The sequence below is a fragment of the Arvicanthis niloticus genome, unplaced genomic scaffold, assembly GCF_011762505.2.
Source record: "Arvicanthis niloticus isolate mArvNil1 unplaced genomic scaffold, mArvNil1.pat.X pat_scaffold_1009_arrow_ctg1, whole genome shotgun sequence".
Taxonomy (NCBI): domain Eukaryota; kingdom Metazoa; phylum Chordata; class Mammalia; order Rodentia; family Muridae; genus Arvicanthis; species Arvicanthis niloticus.
In genome coordinates, this window is record NW_023045036.1 from 1238 (window position 1) to 17500 (window position 16263).

At 45.2% G+C, this 16263-nt stretch overlaps 1 protein-coding gene across 1 annotated transcript in view; it reads left to right on the plus strand.

The window, feature by feature from the left end:
• The first annotated feature begins 309 nt into the window (after window positions 1–309).
• LOC117701407 (RELT-like protein 1) overlaps window positions 310–16263 on the plus strand; it is a 25274-nt gene continuing 9320 nt past the window's right edge. The window contains exons 1-5 of the mRNA XM_034493117.3: window positions 310–539; window positions 2240–2311; window positions 8078–8135; window positions 10987–11223; window positions 13438–13576. Of these exons, the coding sequence (XP_034349008.2) occupies window positions 434–539; window positions 2240–2311; window positions 8078–8135; window positions 10987–11223; window positions 13438–13573 (609 nt within the window). The 5' untranslated portion in view covers window positions 310–433 and the 3' untranslated portion in view covers window positions 13574–13576. The remainder of the gene's footprint in view (window positions 540–2239; window positions 2312–8077; window positions 8136–10986; window positions 11224–13437; window positions 13577–16263) is intronic.

The window sequence follows — 16263 nt, forward strand, 5'->3', positions numbered from 1 at the left end:
CCTCACACACAACTACTAAGTAGTATGCTGCAATGACCCCTTAGCACTCACATGCGTATTCTGTGCAGGCTAAATCTAAAACCCTGTGCCTCCTAAATCCTCTGTTAAGAGATTTTATAGTTCAGGAGGTGGTGGTCTTAGATTGTTTCAGCTCAAGGCTATGTTTGTCCCCTTTGTCCCCATCTATCCAGATCCCCAGACCAGTGTATAGCTCATAGCTTTTGGAGCACGAAACTTCAGTGTAATGGGAATGTTCTCAGAGCTTTGTCACAATCATCTGACACAGCCGTCCCGCATGTCCCTCTCTGTAGACAACACTGGTAGCCGCACATTACACTCCCGAGCAGAGACAACTCCATCGTCACCCACCAACAACGCTGGGAATGGACACCCGGAATACATCGCGTATGTGCTCGTCCCTGTTTTCTTCGTCATGGGTCTCCTTGGTGTCCTCATCTGCCACTTACTTAAGAAGAAAGGCTATCGGTGTACAACAGAGGCGGAACAGGAAGTTGAAGAGGAAAAGGTGGAAAAGATAGGTAAATAACCTACGCTTTTTAAAAAAAAACTGGTGGAGGAAGGGATTCTAAATTAAAGAAAAACCTTAATATAAATGAATTTCTTTATGAGGAAAACTATTTTCTGCACAGAGTTTGAAACCTTGCCTGCATTTACTGACTACCTGCTGAGTGTTTACGTCAGAGCCTGGTAGCCTGGGGACAGATATTTGTGCGGTGTAGATTTATTTCTAATTTTATTGACGTTTAATTTAATGAGGTTACTCTCTCTCTACCTTGAAGGGTCGGTGTGAGACTTTGACACAAGGTGTTTTAGTGACTGGCACTTGCTCATAAACCTAATCCTTGCTGTTACATGGTAGGAACACGAAACGGGTCTCATCAGGTTTGTGGTGTGTGTATTACTGGAGGAATGCTAGCTAAAGTCCACGAGGCCGAACTCTAGGCTGTTAAGTGAATAGACGTAGGCATAGGTCAGTAGAGCAAGGGCTGGCGTTTCCATGTGAATGTGTGGGCGCTCATCTTTTCTTTCCTTCTGTCTGCACATGCAGTCCATAGCTAGTGGTGGAGTAAACCCCACCCACAGCGCGTTTTTTCCTCACTGACATTCCTATCCAGTCACGCCTTAGGGAGCTTTCCTGATGGGCCCGGAGGGCTAGCAGCTCGCTCTTCATCCCGCTCAGCCCCTCTATGACATCTTTGCAGGGAGGTGACATTTGGAGTAGGTTACCCGTGGAGCCTACCCACAGGGCCGGTGAGGGAAGGTTTCTCAATCCTTGCCAGCTTGCTGGACTGTTGGTTTTTCCACCCCCACTGACCTTTGAGGCTGTGGAACATGGGTGAACATGATGAGTCACGCCCAGCGAATGAGCAAACCAGCCCTGAGTGTTTGTCAACAGAGCAGGGCCTCCCCCTCTCTTCCTTCTAACCGACGCAGGTTGGCTCAGCCATCAGCTTTCACTGTGACTGTCCAGCCATCCATAGGTCATGGGGGAGAAGCCTCTCTTGGGGTGTAGAGGACACTCTTGCAGGTACATGGGCGTGTTGTTGTCCTACCCTGTATGATGTCTCAAGACTTGTCCTGCTAAATAAATAATACAGATCAGTTTCCAAATGGAGGCTTGCTCCTCTTTTTCCGCCTGACTGCTAATGCTGGGTCCCCAAAGTAAACTGAGGCTGTAAACAAATAACCAGTGCCCAAATTTAGCTCCCTTGTTTAAAAGGAAAAGAGAGGTTTATAAACATGAAGGAATACTTACTTGTTCAGTTGAAACCATAAATCAGTAGGCCAACTGGATACCGCAAGTCTGCGATGAGCTAAAACCTAGGGACGATAGCCTTTCTTTAGTGAACTTTCTTCTTGTTTCCCAGGAGGGTTTAAGGTCATAAGGAGAAGTAAGAGAAAGTGAGGGCAGAGATACATGCATTCCGGTATTGTCATGCCAAGTGAGTGGATATTTGATCTTGAGAGATTGCTGGAATGGTCCTGCGCCTTTTTCTTTTAACTTTTAATTTTAACTTTTAAATTCGTGTTCTGCCCAGGAGCTCAAAATGTGGCCTTGGGAAGGTGTGGCTGAAGGATTAAAGACTCTTACGCTGTGTGAGGGTGCTTAAACTTTCTGGAAGGTGGTCGGTGAGGTCTTGGGCTCTAAGATAAGTGTCTAATTGACTTGTTGTGGGTGACCAATCGTAATGCCGCCCTGTCCTTTTTCTTTCTTTAGAGTTGAATGACAGTATAAATGAGAACAGCGACACCGTTGGGCAGATTGTCCACTACATTATGAAAAATGAAGGTAGGGTATATTCGTGCTTCGGGGCATTTCGTATTATTAAAAAATCTCTGTAGAGTCAGAATTTGAATGGTTTCAAACTGCTTTATTCTGAGCTCTGTAACACCTCAGCTTTTAGCATTGTCCCAACAAGGAGAGTTAGCCTCGGTGCTGTTTGATTACTTCAGCATCGCAGAGAGTGCCAGGAGAGTTGATAGTTTCTAGGTTGTGTCACATGACTTTATAAAGCCTCCGTTTCCTCCTAGAGAGTGAGAGTTACATTACACAACTGGGTGCAATAGCACACGTGACGTGCTGGATGTCATAAGGACTCACGTTTTACCTGGTTCTTGTTTTTCACACTTAAGGACATGAGTTTGATCCCCAGCATCCTGGTAAGAAATGGGGAGTGGCAGCAAGTGCTGGTAATACCAGCCCTGGGCGGATGGATGTGGTGAGGTCCTGGAGGGCTCTGAGCTGGTCTAGCCAGTTGGTGAGCTTCAGGTTCAGTGAGAGAGCCTATTTCCAAATATAAGGAGAGTGGTTGAGGAAGACACCCACATTGAGCTCTGACATTGAGCACACATATGAATATATTCTCACACATGACACATACACACGCACACGCACACACAAACACACACTTTTGCCAGTTTAACCATTTGGAAGGGGGGAGTTGAGTAGCATTCATGTCCTTTCTAATAGCTACACAAAAGTGTCAGCATATTCTAGAACTTCCTCAGCACCCCACTCTGAAAGATGTATGCATCTCTTCCTGTTGCTTCCTCTCCACACTACTTGCAAAGCTGCTTTGCTTCCTGCCTCTGTGGTTTGTATCTTCTAGGATATCCAGTATTAAATGTGGACACTCGGAAGAGCTTAAGCATCAGGACATAGGGGCTTTTGTTTTTTCCATATATTTTTTTGAGATAGATTCAGTCTGGCTTTGAACTCAGTATATAACCAAAGGATGGTCCTGAACTCCTGATCAGCCTCCCCCTGCCTCCTAAACGTTGGGATTATAGGCATGTGCCACTATGCTTAGCCTTATGAAATGTATTTTAAATCAGCTTTTTAAGTGAAGGATCCAATTGTTACTAAATGAATTAGGGTCCTTGTTCTGAATGCTGGGGGTTATCTTCATAGGATAATGTTTTCTGTTGCTATAACTGAGTACCACAAGCGTGATAAGCTATAAAGAACAGAAGTTTATTTAGCTCATGATTCCAGAGGCTAACAAGTCAAAGCATGGGGCTAGAATCTGCTTGGCATCTGGAGAAGATCTTCATTGATACATTCTGACCTGGGACATTCTGAGACATGAGGAGACAGAGCAATCGTGTCAGAAAGAACCTGCTTTTATGGAAAAAAAAAAAATCACTCTCTCAGTAATCCATGAATCCGAGAATCTGTGAGCAGGCCAGTGTCTTCATTAGGGCAGAGCCTTCCTGACCCAATCACCCTGAAGCCCCTCCTCCAAATGCCATCAGTATGACTTTGGGAGATCATGTTTCTGACACATGAGTGAATTTTAGGACACACCCAAACCTGAACAGATTCTTTGATCTTAGTGGTTTATGTTTGTAGTTCTCCTTACTCCATTTGCTGAAATGCTACAGTGTCTACGTCCATCAGCATGTGACACCTTGTCATCACCTTGTCATGCTCTCTGGGACCTCTGTCCCCCACATCACTCAGCAAGAGTGCCCACCTGGTCCAGACTCAGATCTGTGCCTGTGTTCCAGCTGCACTTTGTCTTTAGCCTAGAGCTAGTAGTTTGATACGTGATCTCACCTAGGTTTCAACACATCTATCTAAAGCCAGTGGTATACTCAATTTACAGGTGAAGGAAGGGAGGCTCCAAGGGCTTGAGGTCCCCGAGGTTCGAGCCTTCTCTCTAGTTCTAAACTTTGTGCTGTTTTTCAGCCTATTTTTCTCTTTCAATTTTGATAGTTTGAAAATAAAAAGAATAAATAAACTGAGTAGAATGGTGTTTAGAATAAGAACAAAAAGACAAGAATACTTGGGTGTGGGTCTGTCTCCCAGAGGTTTCCCATCAGGGCATGGGATTTGACAATACTGGATTCCAGCACCCTAGGTTATAACCTGTTTTCAGGTTGACTCTGAGGCTAAAATCTTCCACTGTATGGAACAAGCACCTCGTTCGCCTGCCTTGTGTTCCATAGCTAGCGCAGCTTCAAACTTTATTTCAGTTTAGACTTCACTGTTATCTTCCCAAACAGACACTCTCTATACTTACAAATTATAGGTGCACTCCGAACTTTTTAAAGGAAATTAAAAAGGAATAAGATGAAGCACATGCTCTCTGTTAACATCTTTCTCTGTTTACGCCCAAAACACATAGTTTTTGCCATTTGTATTACTGACATATGAGCAGTTTCCTGTGTTGTATTTTTAACTCGCCAGATGGGTAATTTAATTTGTCAGATGCAGTCATGATGGGGTTTTTTGTTGTTGGTGGTGGTGGTGGTGGTGTGGTTTTGTTGTTGTTGTTGTTGTTTTGTTTTTGTTTGTTTTTTTGAGACAGGGTTTCCCTGTGTAGTCCTGGCTGTCCTGATACTCACTCTGTAGACCAGGCTGGCCTCGAACTCAGAAATCCGCCTGCCTCTGCCTCCCAAGTGCTGGGATTAAAGGCATGCGCCACCAGTGCCTGGCAATATTTTTTTTTAATGAAGTAAAACTGAGGTTTATTAGAATTTTAATATAGATTTAAGCCAGAAGGGGGACGAAAAATCAGGCTGAAGGAGAGGACAGTTGTACACACTTAGAGTGGTCAGCTGGCTTCCCAAGGTGGCATTCTTGCTTAGGGTTTAGGCATGTGCCTTTCATTTTAGAAATCAATTTTAGCTTACCTCACTGTCCTTTGAGGTTTGGATATAGTAGCTGATCTGCTGGGCAGGCACATTTTGTTGTGGTGTGTGGTCACACTGCCTGTTTCTTAAAGATTTATTCCCATGGGTGCTGGGAATCAAATGACTTCTGCAAGAGCAGCATTTGTCCTAACCACTGAGCCATCTCTCTAGCCCATACTGTGCTTCCAATACAGGATGTGTGCAGATTTCCAACTCAGCCAGTTCTTTGCCTCCAAATGCCAGCTCCATCTACCATCTAATTAACTTCCGACTCTGCCAGGGAGTCAGTGTGGTCTACCACAGGCACAAGGCTACCGTGCTTTGCATGCAAGCTCTGTTCCTCTAACGTGCACACTAAGAATCTGAGAATCCCCACAGTCTCTTCTTCAGGTTTGCTGATTTGCTAGAATGGCTCCCAGAAGGCAGGAATATGCTCTTACATTCAGTGGTTTGTTAAAGGGGACCAACTAGGGGCGGGGAGCCAGGCATTGGGAGCAAGGGGCTGGAGCCCAGAGCTGCTATCCTCTGATCTCAGGGCCTTTCTGCCTACTGGCCTCACCCTGACTCACCTCAGTCTGATCAAGTGGCTCATTATGAATGACAAAAGACATTCCTTTTTGACTCAGGAAATTTCACTCAGGAAATTCTCAGGGTTTTAAGAGCTCCCACACCCACACACCTGTCGGTTAGGTTATCTTCCTAATCTGGAGAGAGAACCTGAGTAACCCCAGTGTGCTATCTCTTAATTTTCCTTTCTCTAGAGAGCCAAACTGAGTGTGTGTGTGTGTGGTCAGCAGGGTTTTTCTGGCATTGTGTAGGAGTGAGAAGCATCAAGGACTAGTCAATAATTTCACATCTTATTTACCGGGCACTCGTCATTTATAGGGAAGTTTTTCCTCAGGGAAGTTTAAACAGTTTTCTTTTGAATGCTTATCACTATAGAATCCATTACAGCCAGCATGACACCATTCCCTTTGTTGTTATTTTTTCTGGTCATGTTTGGTAAATTATGGGAATGTACAAACCGGCCGTTTACCATGTACTTTATATAAGTCATGTGTGAGACTATACTTCTTCACCAGTTCATCTGTTATTGATAATGGAATACACGGATCTAGTGCTTTTTAAAAGCAGAGTGGTTTGCTGTAGCTCATGGTCTAGAGGATGGAGAGGATGGAGAGGATGGAGGTCCAAGTCAGGCAGCCTCGTTGATTTGGACTCCGATGAGGGTCCACCTGGCTGGGTTACAACTTAGTGGATAGCAACTTGTTGGGAGCATGGGGGAAAGGAAAAGAACACACGACAACCAGGAAGCCAGAGAGAGGAGAGATGGGGGGAGAGAGCTCTCTCCCTGTAGAGGCTAGGACTCAAATGCAGGGACTCCTGCATGCTAAGCTATGCTCACCGCCGAGCTACAGCCCCAGCCCTTTCATTTTTATAGCAACCTTTTCCTGGGAACTAAGGGTAAGAGGCAGGATCCCAAGAGCTGTCTGAATTCTGAGGGCTGTGTTCCAGTAACCTAATCCCCTTCACTGGATTCAGAGGTTGGACCATTTCCCACACCACCACATCCACATGGCCATTTTGTTTGCTGCCGTTATGCACCTAACTTGAGGGAGAGCAGCATCAGTGGGTGGCAAGCCAAGGGTAGCAATAACAGCACAGAGAGAAGCTGTAATGGGGACCGAGGTTTCAACACCAGAATCTTTGTGGGACCGAAGCACATGGAAACCAAAGTAACACTCCAACCTATTACCTGAACGAAAAATCTTTTCCTGAATCCCCATTATATGACATATGTCACAAGATTATGAAGTGTGTCAAAGTCAATGTGTCTTTTTTTGTTGTTGTATGGGTGGAAATAGTATAGACCTAATTCAGGGCTTTTTTTTTTTGAAATAACAAAAAACTTTTGGTTTTACAATAAAAACTCGTACTTGACAGCTCGTTTGGACACCCTCACAGTTGTAAAGAGCAAAAAAGGTACTTTGTTTAGGAAAGGGATGACATGTGTAAATATTTCTTAAAAATACTGCCCCCCCCTCCATGGATTTCTAAAAGTTGCACTGAGGTGTTGTGATTCCCAAGGTAGTAAAAACTGGAGATCATGGGGAGCCCAAAACAAATAAAACAAATTAAAATGACAACGAACTCACTCTCTTTTTTATGTAAGGCAACAGATGCACCATAGCTCATAAGTGGATTTAAATCTTTGGTATTGTATTTTCATGGGAGGATGGGTAGGGGAAAAAGTGGGAGGGGCAAAAAGGAAGTCAGGTTGTGAAGCACACAGTGAGGGAACCCTTGCCTCTCAACTCTCCTAGCAGCAGAGTTAGAACTAGCGTTAATTGTCCTCCTCTGGGGATGTCATGTGATGTAAACTGCTACATGCTACCTGTCATTGGCTCACATGGTAAATCGTAATCCTTTTATTCTTTCCTCTCTGGAGAAATTTATTGTGCTTAGTCATGAGAACAGCGCTTAAAAATCAATGGAAAAGGTTAGGAGTTGGTAATAGCATTTGGCCTTGACAATTAAATAACCAAAAGAAGTTTGACATTCACAGCAGCCTTTGATGGGCCACGCTGTAAGAAGTAGGAACGTAGGGCGTGGGTCGGGCCTAAGAAGCTTGGGTTCAGTGTGTGGACAGCTCACATCCGTGGGGTTTTAAAGAACGAACACTGTAATTCTAAGTTAAGCCCTCCTATGTCACATAAATTTGAAGTGTTTTTCCTGATTTAGGGGCTTCTGTAGTCCTAGAGCAGAGCAAAGGCAGTTAGCCAACTGGGAAGTAAACCTCCTACCCTCCTCATCCGGGCCTCTGGGAACTGAGAGGACTGAGGTGTTTCTCAGACAGCTTTTCTAACATGACTGATTGCTCGTTTACCTCATTTAGTGCTTCTTCTTTTCTCCTTAGCGAATGCAGATATCTTGAAAGCCATGGTATCTGATAACAGCGTGGGCGAAGTTGAAAGGTGAGTGCCTCTCTTCCAGTGGATAGAGACAGTCTTCATGTGTTTGTTCGGCTTGATGCCCTTGGTATTTTGCTCAGCTGGAGCTGGCCTCTAGCCTTGGTACTACTGGCATTTGGGGTCAGGCGAGTCTTTGCTGAGAGTAATGGCTGGGACAAGGTAGATTGCTGAACACAGCCCCTCATCTCTGCTCACTGGATGACAGACCACTATCCCTCTCCTTCAACGTGTGACAACCTCAAATGTCTCTGCACACTGACAGTATTCCCAGGACCACAGTACTCAGTGACCCGAGCTCACGGGAGTTGGGTCCAGAACCTTCTAGGTGTTGAGAGCAAGGGCTGAGGATTACAAGATAAGGAATACAGAAAGCTGGGGCCAGGAGGAGCTCTGTGTAGGCTGAGAGCTCATGCCAAGCAAGTTTATTAAGCGGCACAACATCTTAGATACAGCTTTTATGGGGAAAATGGGATCCAGTCAGTAGAAAGCTATCCTACAGCCAGCGGGTGAAGTCAACAGGAAGCCAGACACACAGTGTTGCGCAAGGGGAGCACAGGATATCTCAAGTGCTCCACAGACGGAACACAGAGTGGCCATGGAGCTGATACCCATGGGAGAGTCAGGATGAAGTCAGTTCCTCCAAGGCCATTCCTCTAGGCCTTTACTGGCTTTGCCAAGCTTATTCCCTATGTGAGACAGCCTTATATCAGGGCCTGAGTAAGCCTTGGATCATCCTGGCTCTCAGTAACCCTGGTTGAGAACTCTGGTGGTAAACGGTAGTTGTTAGAGAAAGGGAGGTTAGTGGCTAAGAGTCAAAGAGCAGGTTCAGAGCCCGCGAGTGGTTGGTTGTGTCCTGCCTCTCAAGTTAAATGATCCTGCTGAGTTTCAGATTCATTGACTATAAACCATTGTGCTAACTTCATTCAATCACTACCAGGAATACAGAGCACTTCGGGTCCTGCGAGACCTTTATGAACAAACGGTAACCAAATGATAACCTGGTCAGTTTGGAATACCTGGTATTACTGGTTATAGGTTATAGGTTATGGTTGTTGGGCACCAGATTCTTCTGTAATTAGTTACAGATAACTATATGTCTAGACAATTCTCCATTTCTCTAACAAGGAATGTTGACTGGGTGTATGATACAGTGTTGGCTAGAGCAGGGCAGTCACAGACCTTTGCTCTGAAAGGATTCAGCTGGTGGGGCATAGAGATGGGTGTGGGAGCCTTCTCAGAGGTACAGGTTGGAGTTTGGGGGGTTCTGGTGACCAGAGGAAGGTCAACAAGAAAGAAGTCTGTTCTGGTGGTGCTGATGTGGACAGGTTTCTGTAGACAGGCCACCTGGGAATGGTTCCGTGGCTAGAGAAGATGCAAAATGTGACAGGATGTTGAATTGGATGGGTGCCATTCGAAGCAGAATCTCCTGCTTTGTATGTGGCCCCTTGCCAGGTGCACCTGACACTCTTTTATCGTGAATGGGTCTGTCAGACGGGCCGTGTTGTCTGTGCACATTAGAGGGGTCATGCCGAACCCTGAGCCACGTGCTCAAGTGCTGGAGATGCCGTTTAGGACATAGACTGATGTTTCTTACCTTTGCCCATAGATATTTGGTGTTGAATACTTATTAGCTTCCAGCAGCTTGAACTCAGTTGACTGTGGGTCTGTCACTGGGCTGTGTAATCACTGATAAACTGTTGAGTGAGTGCACTTGATGAGCTCAGTTTTCTAATCCATGGTGTCAAGCTAACATTGTTCTGCCAGGGAGCTCCTACTGTGTGCCTGTATGCGAACAGCTTTAAGGACATTGCTAAAGAGCATGTGAGAACTTCTAGTTACTGTTTTGATTCCTCAGTTCTAGTGTGGCCTGTACTGCTTTTGAAGTGTGCTAGTCCACTGGATGCCAGCAGCCCAGAGGCTGGTTTCTGTGTGACTCTGGGGCTCTTGCTGCACATCTCAGGGGATTAGGGATTGATCTCAGGTGCAGTAGAGGGCTGATTCCTGGTCAGTCCAGACCTGTGCTGTTTGAATCCTCCTTTTCTAGCGTAAGATTGATATGTGCTTTCTGAAAGTAACTGATATCTTGTAGCTATAATTCTGCTTTATATATTTTAGCTGGTCTGACCAAATGTCTTCTAGGTTACCCAACTGGTCAACTACTGTCTCTGAAGCACTGTGTGTGGCTGTGGGTATGAATGTGGGGGAGCGGGGCTACAACTTGACTCTCTAGGTTTGGAGCTCAGAACCACTTAGGTGCTTTGCTTCTTTGTGCCCCAATGCCCTCATTTTTATGGGGAGGAAATGAATGCTTATACTGTAAAGATCCATCAGGATTTATTAACTTAACACTAGGACATTCTCAGGAGACAGTTGGCTACTCTTCTGTTGTCATCCACATCAGCATGCATTTCCTTTACCACTTTCTATGTCTTAACCTGGAAGTTTTTTCTTTGATGTAACAGTCAGATTGGATCTAATATTCTAACCGTTCCGTGGTACATTCAGGGTGCCTTGCTTGGCGTTCTAGGCAGACTCTTGGCTATGTGTGAGAGAAGTCAGTGTGATTCTATGAGAAGGAGAATGGAAGTTTTGGAAAAGAGTAATGTGAAGTCAGATTGCGTGCCCTCCTTGGGAACAGTGGTTCATTCCTCAGCCCAGCTGCTACCATTGTTTGAATGAACAGCTGTTGCATGGTCCTGAGAGCTGAGTGCTGTTACCCAGGGCCAGTTCACAAAGTTCATTTGTACAGTTGAAGGGTTTGCTCCTGCATCTCAGGGAACAACTGCCTTCACTGGGGTCTCTTCTAGGTGGCCATTTTTACCTTGTCTCCCTCTCCTTTTCTTCTCCCCTTCAGCCCTGTCACTCCTAGCACGCCAGGGAGCCCACCTGTGAGTCCTGGGCCTCTGTCACCAGGGGCCACCCCAGGGAAGCATGTCTGCGGTCACCATCTGCACACAGTGGGAGGTGTCGTTGAACGGGACGTGTGCCAGCGCTGCAGGCACAAGCGATGGCACTTCATAAAACCTACCAACAAGACGAAAGAGGGTCGACCACGGCGACAAGGCGAGGTCACAGTCCTCTCTGTGGGCAGGTAAGGGGTCCTGATGCTACTTGTGAGGGACCTGGTTGCTATGGTTACACACACACATATATATATATATATATATATATATATATATATATATATCTGTGATATATATATATATATCGAGATATATCTATATCTATATCTATATCTATATCTATATCTATATCTATATCTATATCTATATCTATATCTTCTCATGAGTCTGGCTTCTTTGATATGTCCTGGTTTGGATCCTGGATGTTTCTGACAAACCAGACAGCTTTTGATAGCTCATATAGAACAAGTATTAATTAAGATGAGGAATTAATTACTCTGTGTAAATAGATGGAGCCCAGACTGTCAACTGTCTCCAGAACATATGTTTCTATTTCTCTTGTGAGAATCTAAAACAGATGATCAGGTCAGTGCATGGCTTTTCCCACAGCTATCCAGAGCCAGAGGCCCCATCCACTCCTGACTCTGCAGGTTTGTAAACAGAGAGAGTTGTGGCAGATACTGTGAGGGGGGGCTTTTAGTGAAAGCAACCTGGGCTGGTATGTATCATTTGACTCCCATGCCACTGGCTCTGGCTAATCACTTTTCTTCACCAAAGTGCCAGGCAATCAGGAAATGGCATGCTGCCATGCATCAGAAATAGAGAAATACAGATTTGGTCCAGAACTTTCCAGTCTTTGCCACTTAAGATCCACGCCAGATGCAGTGACTGCTCTCTTTGCGGTCACCTCTGCTGTTCCCAGGGTCCCTCAGTCTCAGGGCATCATTTCCTTGTGATCCACATGTGATGTAAAGATCCTGCTGTTGGATGGACAGCTTAGTAAGACTTGACATGAGCAGGTTTGCAGGGGACACTCATGCGCTTTGAGAGTTAATACAGGAAGTTGTGCATTGCATTGGTTGTGACACTGGGAAAGGTCACCCATACAGGAGTCAGATTGGGTAAGTGCTGGGGTAGCCAAACCTCTAGGAAATGTTGCCTGGGCCCATTGCTTCTACCTTGATCCAGTTGTGGTACCACTGCATACAGACTGTTCTGTCACTGTACCTCAGTTTCCCCCCCCCACACACACCCCTGCCCAAGATGAAAAGGCAATCATAGCCTCTTCCCAGGGCTTCTGTGAAAACTAAAAATGGTAACTCAGGTAAAGGTTTTAGAGTAGCTTCAGCCTCATGAGAATCCAAGGAATAGTGTGAATTTTTAAAGTTCTTAGTGTAATTTTAGCTGTTGAGTCTTGTTCTGTGTGCCAGTAGCCATAGCCAAGGCCGAGGGCTGTTTGCCTCTCACGGCAGAGCAGTACAACTCATGACCAGACTTTTATCAAGAGTCAGAGTCATGGGAATGTATGAACGCAGTGAGTGAGACCCCGAGGCCGTGTGGACAAAGCACGCTCTGTTTCTCCTTGAAAAATGTGCTGAGAATTCTCAGTTCAGCTCCAATATGCATTTTTCAGGGCTCAAAGTCCACCCCCCTCTTAGGCGTTGGGGATGATGGGTATTTGATTATTATGGCTGCTTTTCAGAATGTTTGCTTTAAGACTCTTCCAGGTTGACAGGATAGTCTCTGTTTCCTAGACTCCTCCTCTATGTGGCTTGTGATCTCATTTTGGACAAGGCCACCACTATAAAAATGTAGTTACTGGAAGGCTCTACGGGTTTGATGACACTGTTCTGGAAAGACAGAGTGTCAATTACCTGTTCTCACACTTCTTAATGACATTCTCTTCTTTAATTTATTTAATTGTTTTTCCTCAATCTCGAGGGAAAGTTAATCTAAATCTGGCTTTGAAAAGCAGAAACACCTTCCAGTAGTGAAGTCACCCCTTGGCTCCTTTGCCCGGCAGGTGTGTATTTGCTCAAGGTGGTTATGCAGTGGCCATCTTGGTTATGCTCGTCTGAGTTGTAAGTGGCTTTTCCTGTTGCCTAGCGTTCTGTAGTTAATGGCCACGCTACCGTTGGGAACCACAATTCTGAGGCCACAGAGCAATTCAGCCTAAGTGTTTTCTGATCTATTTTGTGTGCTCCATAAACTATTAGAGATGTTGTGCAGGGGCCTGCAGGGAAATGTGCCCTCTTGTCTGGTGGCGATTTTGTTGCTGTTGTCCCTTTAGCCTGAGCTTGTTTGGTTTCCTCCGGGTGAAAAAAAAATTTTTTTTTTAAACTTACAGTTCCTGCTTGGAACGGGAAATTCGAAAGACGGTCACGTCTCTTTTCTGTCCTCAGGTTCAGAGTCACGAAAGTGGAACACAAGTCCAACCAGAAGGAGCGCAGAAGTTTGATGTCTGTCAGTGGGATTGAGAGTGTAAACGGGGATGTGCCTGTGACACCTGTGAAGAGGGAACGAAGTGATACAGAATAGCCGGTGAGCTGTGGGGACATTGGGTTTGGAGTGTGGCCGGGTGGGTTGAGGATGTTGGCCACATAGAAAATGAAGGGCCTCCCTGAGACTGTTGGGATTGTGGGGCACTGAGTCTTCAGGATTTCAGGAATACTTGTCTGCCCAGGGCCTCTTGTGAAGAGGGTTAGAACATTACAGAGTGGTGGAGCCTGTGAGACAGAAATCGGCCTTCTGGGAGATGTATCACCTCAAGTCCCTAGTGTCACTGTAACAGCATTGTACTCAAAAAAGGGTGAAATCCAAAACTTTAGGATATACGATAAGTAAGCTTTTAAAGGTTGGAAGCTTATTATATTCTCTATCTAAAAGGAAGAAAAAAATAAACAAAAAGCAGGTTGGGATGAGAGTACAGGACGGTCTCAGGACTTGGGAGGCTGAGGCAGGAGGTTGAAACTCCTTTGAGACTCTGTGGCAAACAAAACAAAAACAATACAAGATATCCCGTGGCAAAGGAGATCCATTCTTACCTTGTTTTAAGTAGACTGTGTTTGAAAAATGCTGGATCAAGCAAGCCGCTGTTTTGAATTGGAAGACAATTCTCCTTCATTTATTGTGCACTAGCAGCTGGACTATTACTCTGCAGTCCTCAGTAGGGACATTACTTTGAGATAGCCCAGGAACAATATTGCTCTTTGCACGAGCTGTCCTGAAGCGCTCGAGACAAGGTGCCGGCTTCTTTGTTTAGAGTTTTAAAAGCTTTAGTTCAGCTACTTCCCTGTAATGGCTTCCTATTGGTTTAGCTTTCTTCTGACGCCTTCCCTTCTGGCTTGAGGAACATTTGTTGTCTTTGTGCTTGTTATGTGTAAAAGGGCAAGGCCTGAACTCCAGTGTGGAGGGATTGAAGCATATAAAGGAAGTGAGGTCAGGCATGACCTTGACAGTCCAGTGGATTGGTTGAGTTCAGCCTATGGCCTACGTACGTCCTGGATCTGGCTGCCAGGTGTAATTCTCTGTTTGCCACTCTAACCCTGAGGCTTGGGCCAGGTGTGGCAGCCTTTTATATCTCATTGGCACATGGAGATGACACTACCTGCCTTGGGGTGACAATGAGGTTTCTCTGAAGTTGCAGTGAAGCCCAGGGCCTGGCCTGCTGCACACACCAGACAAGCTGGGCAGTGCTGCTGGTATCCTGAGGTAATTTGTACTCCGTGGGTGAGGCTGAGTTGAGGACACTAAGCGTCCTTGAAGCTTCTCTAGTAGCTTGCAGGTTCAAAGGGCTAAAGACACTCTGGACGACACCTGGAGGAGGTGTGTTCCTTAACCCTCTGCAGCACTGGAGGTACTGGCCCCTGTTTAGAGCTAGTTCCTGGAGGTTTGTGTTGGGGGAGGTCTGGCCCCTTCTAATTTTAGGAGCTAAATAGGGCTTTTTTTGTTTGTTTGTTTTTGTTTTGTTTTTGTTTGATTGATTATTTTTTGAGACAAGAGTTTCTCAAGTTTCCCATAATTCATGCTGGCCTAGAACTTACCTTGTAGTCTGGGCTGGCCTCGAACTTACAACAGCCCTTTCTCGGCATCCTGAGTACTAGAATTACTGGTGTGGGCTACTTTACTTGGCTTAGGTGATTTCTTTTTTCTTTTCTTTTCTTTTTGTTTGTTTTTTTTTTTTTTTTTTTTTTTTTTTTTTTTTGAGACAGGGTTTCTCTGTGTAGTTCTGGCTGTCCTGGAACTCACTCTGTAGACCAGGCTGGCCTCGAACTCAGAAATTCGCCTGCCTCTGCCTCCCAACTGCTGGGATTACAGGCATGCGCCACCACTGCCCGGCCTTAGGTGATTTCTTTAAAGAGAAAAAGCAAGGCAAAAAAGCTTGGCTTCTCAGCTGAGAGGAGCCTAAGGAAAGAGGGCGAACGAGTGGCTCAGGACAGCAGCAGTGTTAACTGGGATTCTAGCTTTCTGGACATAGCGCTGACACTACCATTGTCATGGTTATAAATATTTCCTAACGAGGTTCACACCATCATCCCAGATAAGAAATTTGGTACTTGGGTGGATAGGTTATGTATCACTCAATGGTCACATCACCGGACAGAAGACTCAAGACTTGTACCCACATCTCTGAATTGCAAGATAGAATGCTAGGCCTGACCCAGTCAGCCTATGGTAATTCTTAGGAAGAAGCGTAGGCCTTGGCCGTCAAACGTTTCTACTGATCATTCTAGAACTACAAAGCACTCTGACACCTGCTAGGATTACGTAATTGGGTTCCATCAGAGGCACACCAGTGTGAGCTCATTTGGAAATAAATAGTTCTTAAGTGCCCATACCTCCTTTTTTATATGAAGTAAAGCTGTAAATCCATAGATTCAAGGCAAGTGCCAAGGGTAGCATCTGGGATGAAGTTGGCTTTCAATGGAGGATATAACCATATTGGTGTGTGCTGTCCAGATTAGTAAGAATCACCTCAGGAGTGCCCTCAAGAAGCAAACACATTCTCTGAGACTCCAACTCTCTGTAGTTAATCCTGAAATTAAAAAAAAAAAAAAAAAAAGAATTATTATGGAAATTAAAAAATTCAAAAGCAGACAGAATAATAATTTAGTGTCTATAATCTGTGGAATAGTTGAGTATCTCACTTTGCAGGCGAAGTTTTTCAGCTCAGTGTTGGAATTATGAGGAAATTGGAGTTTGCAGTGGAACCCAGGTAGCCTGGCTTT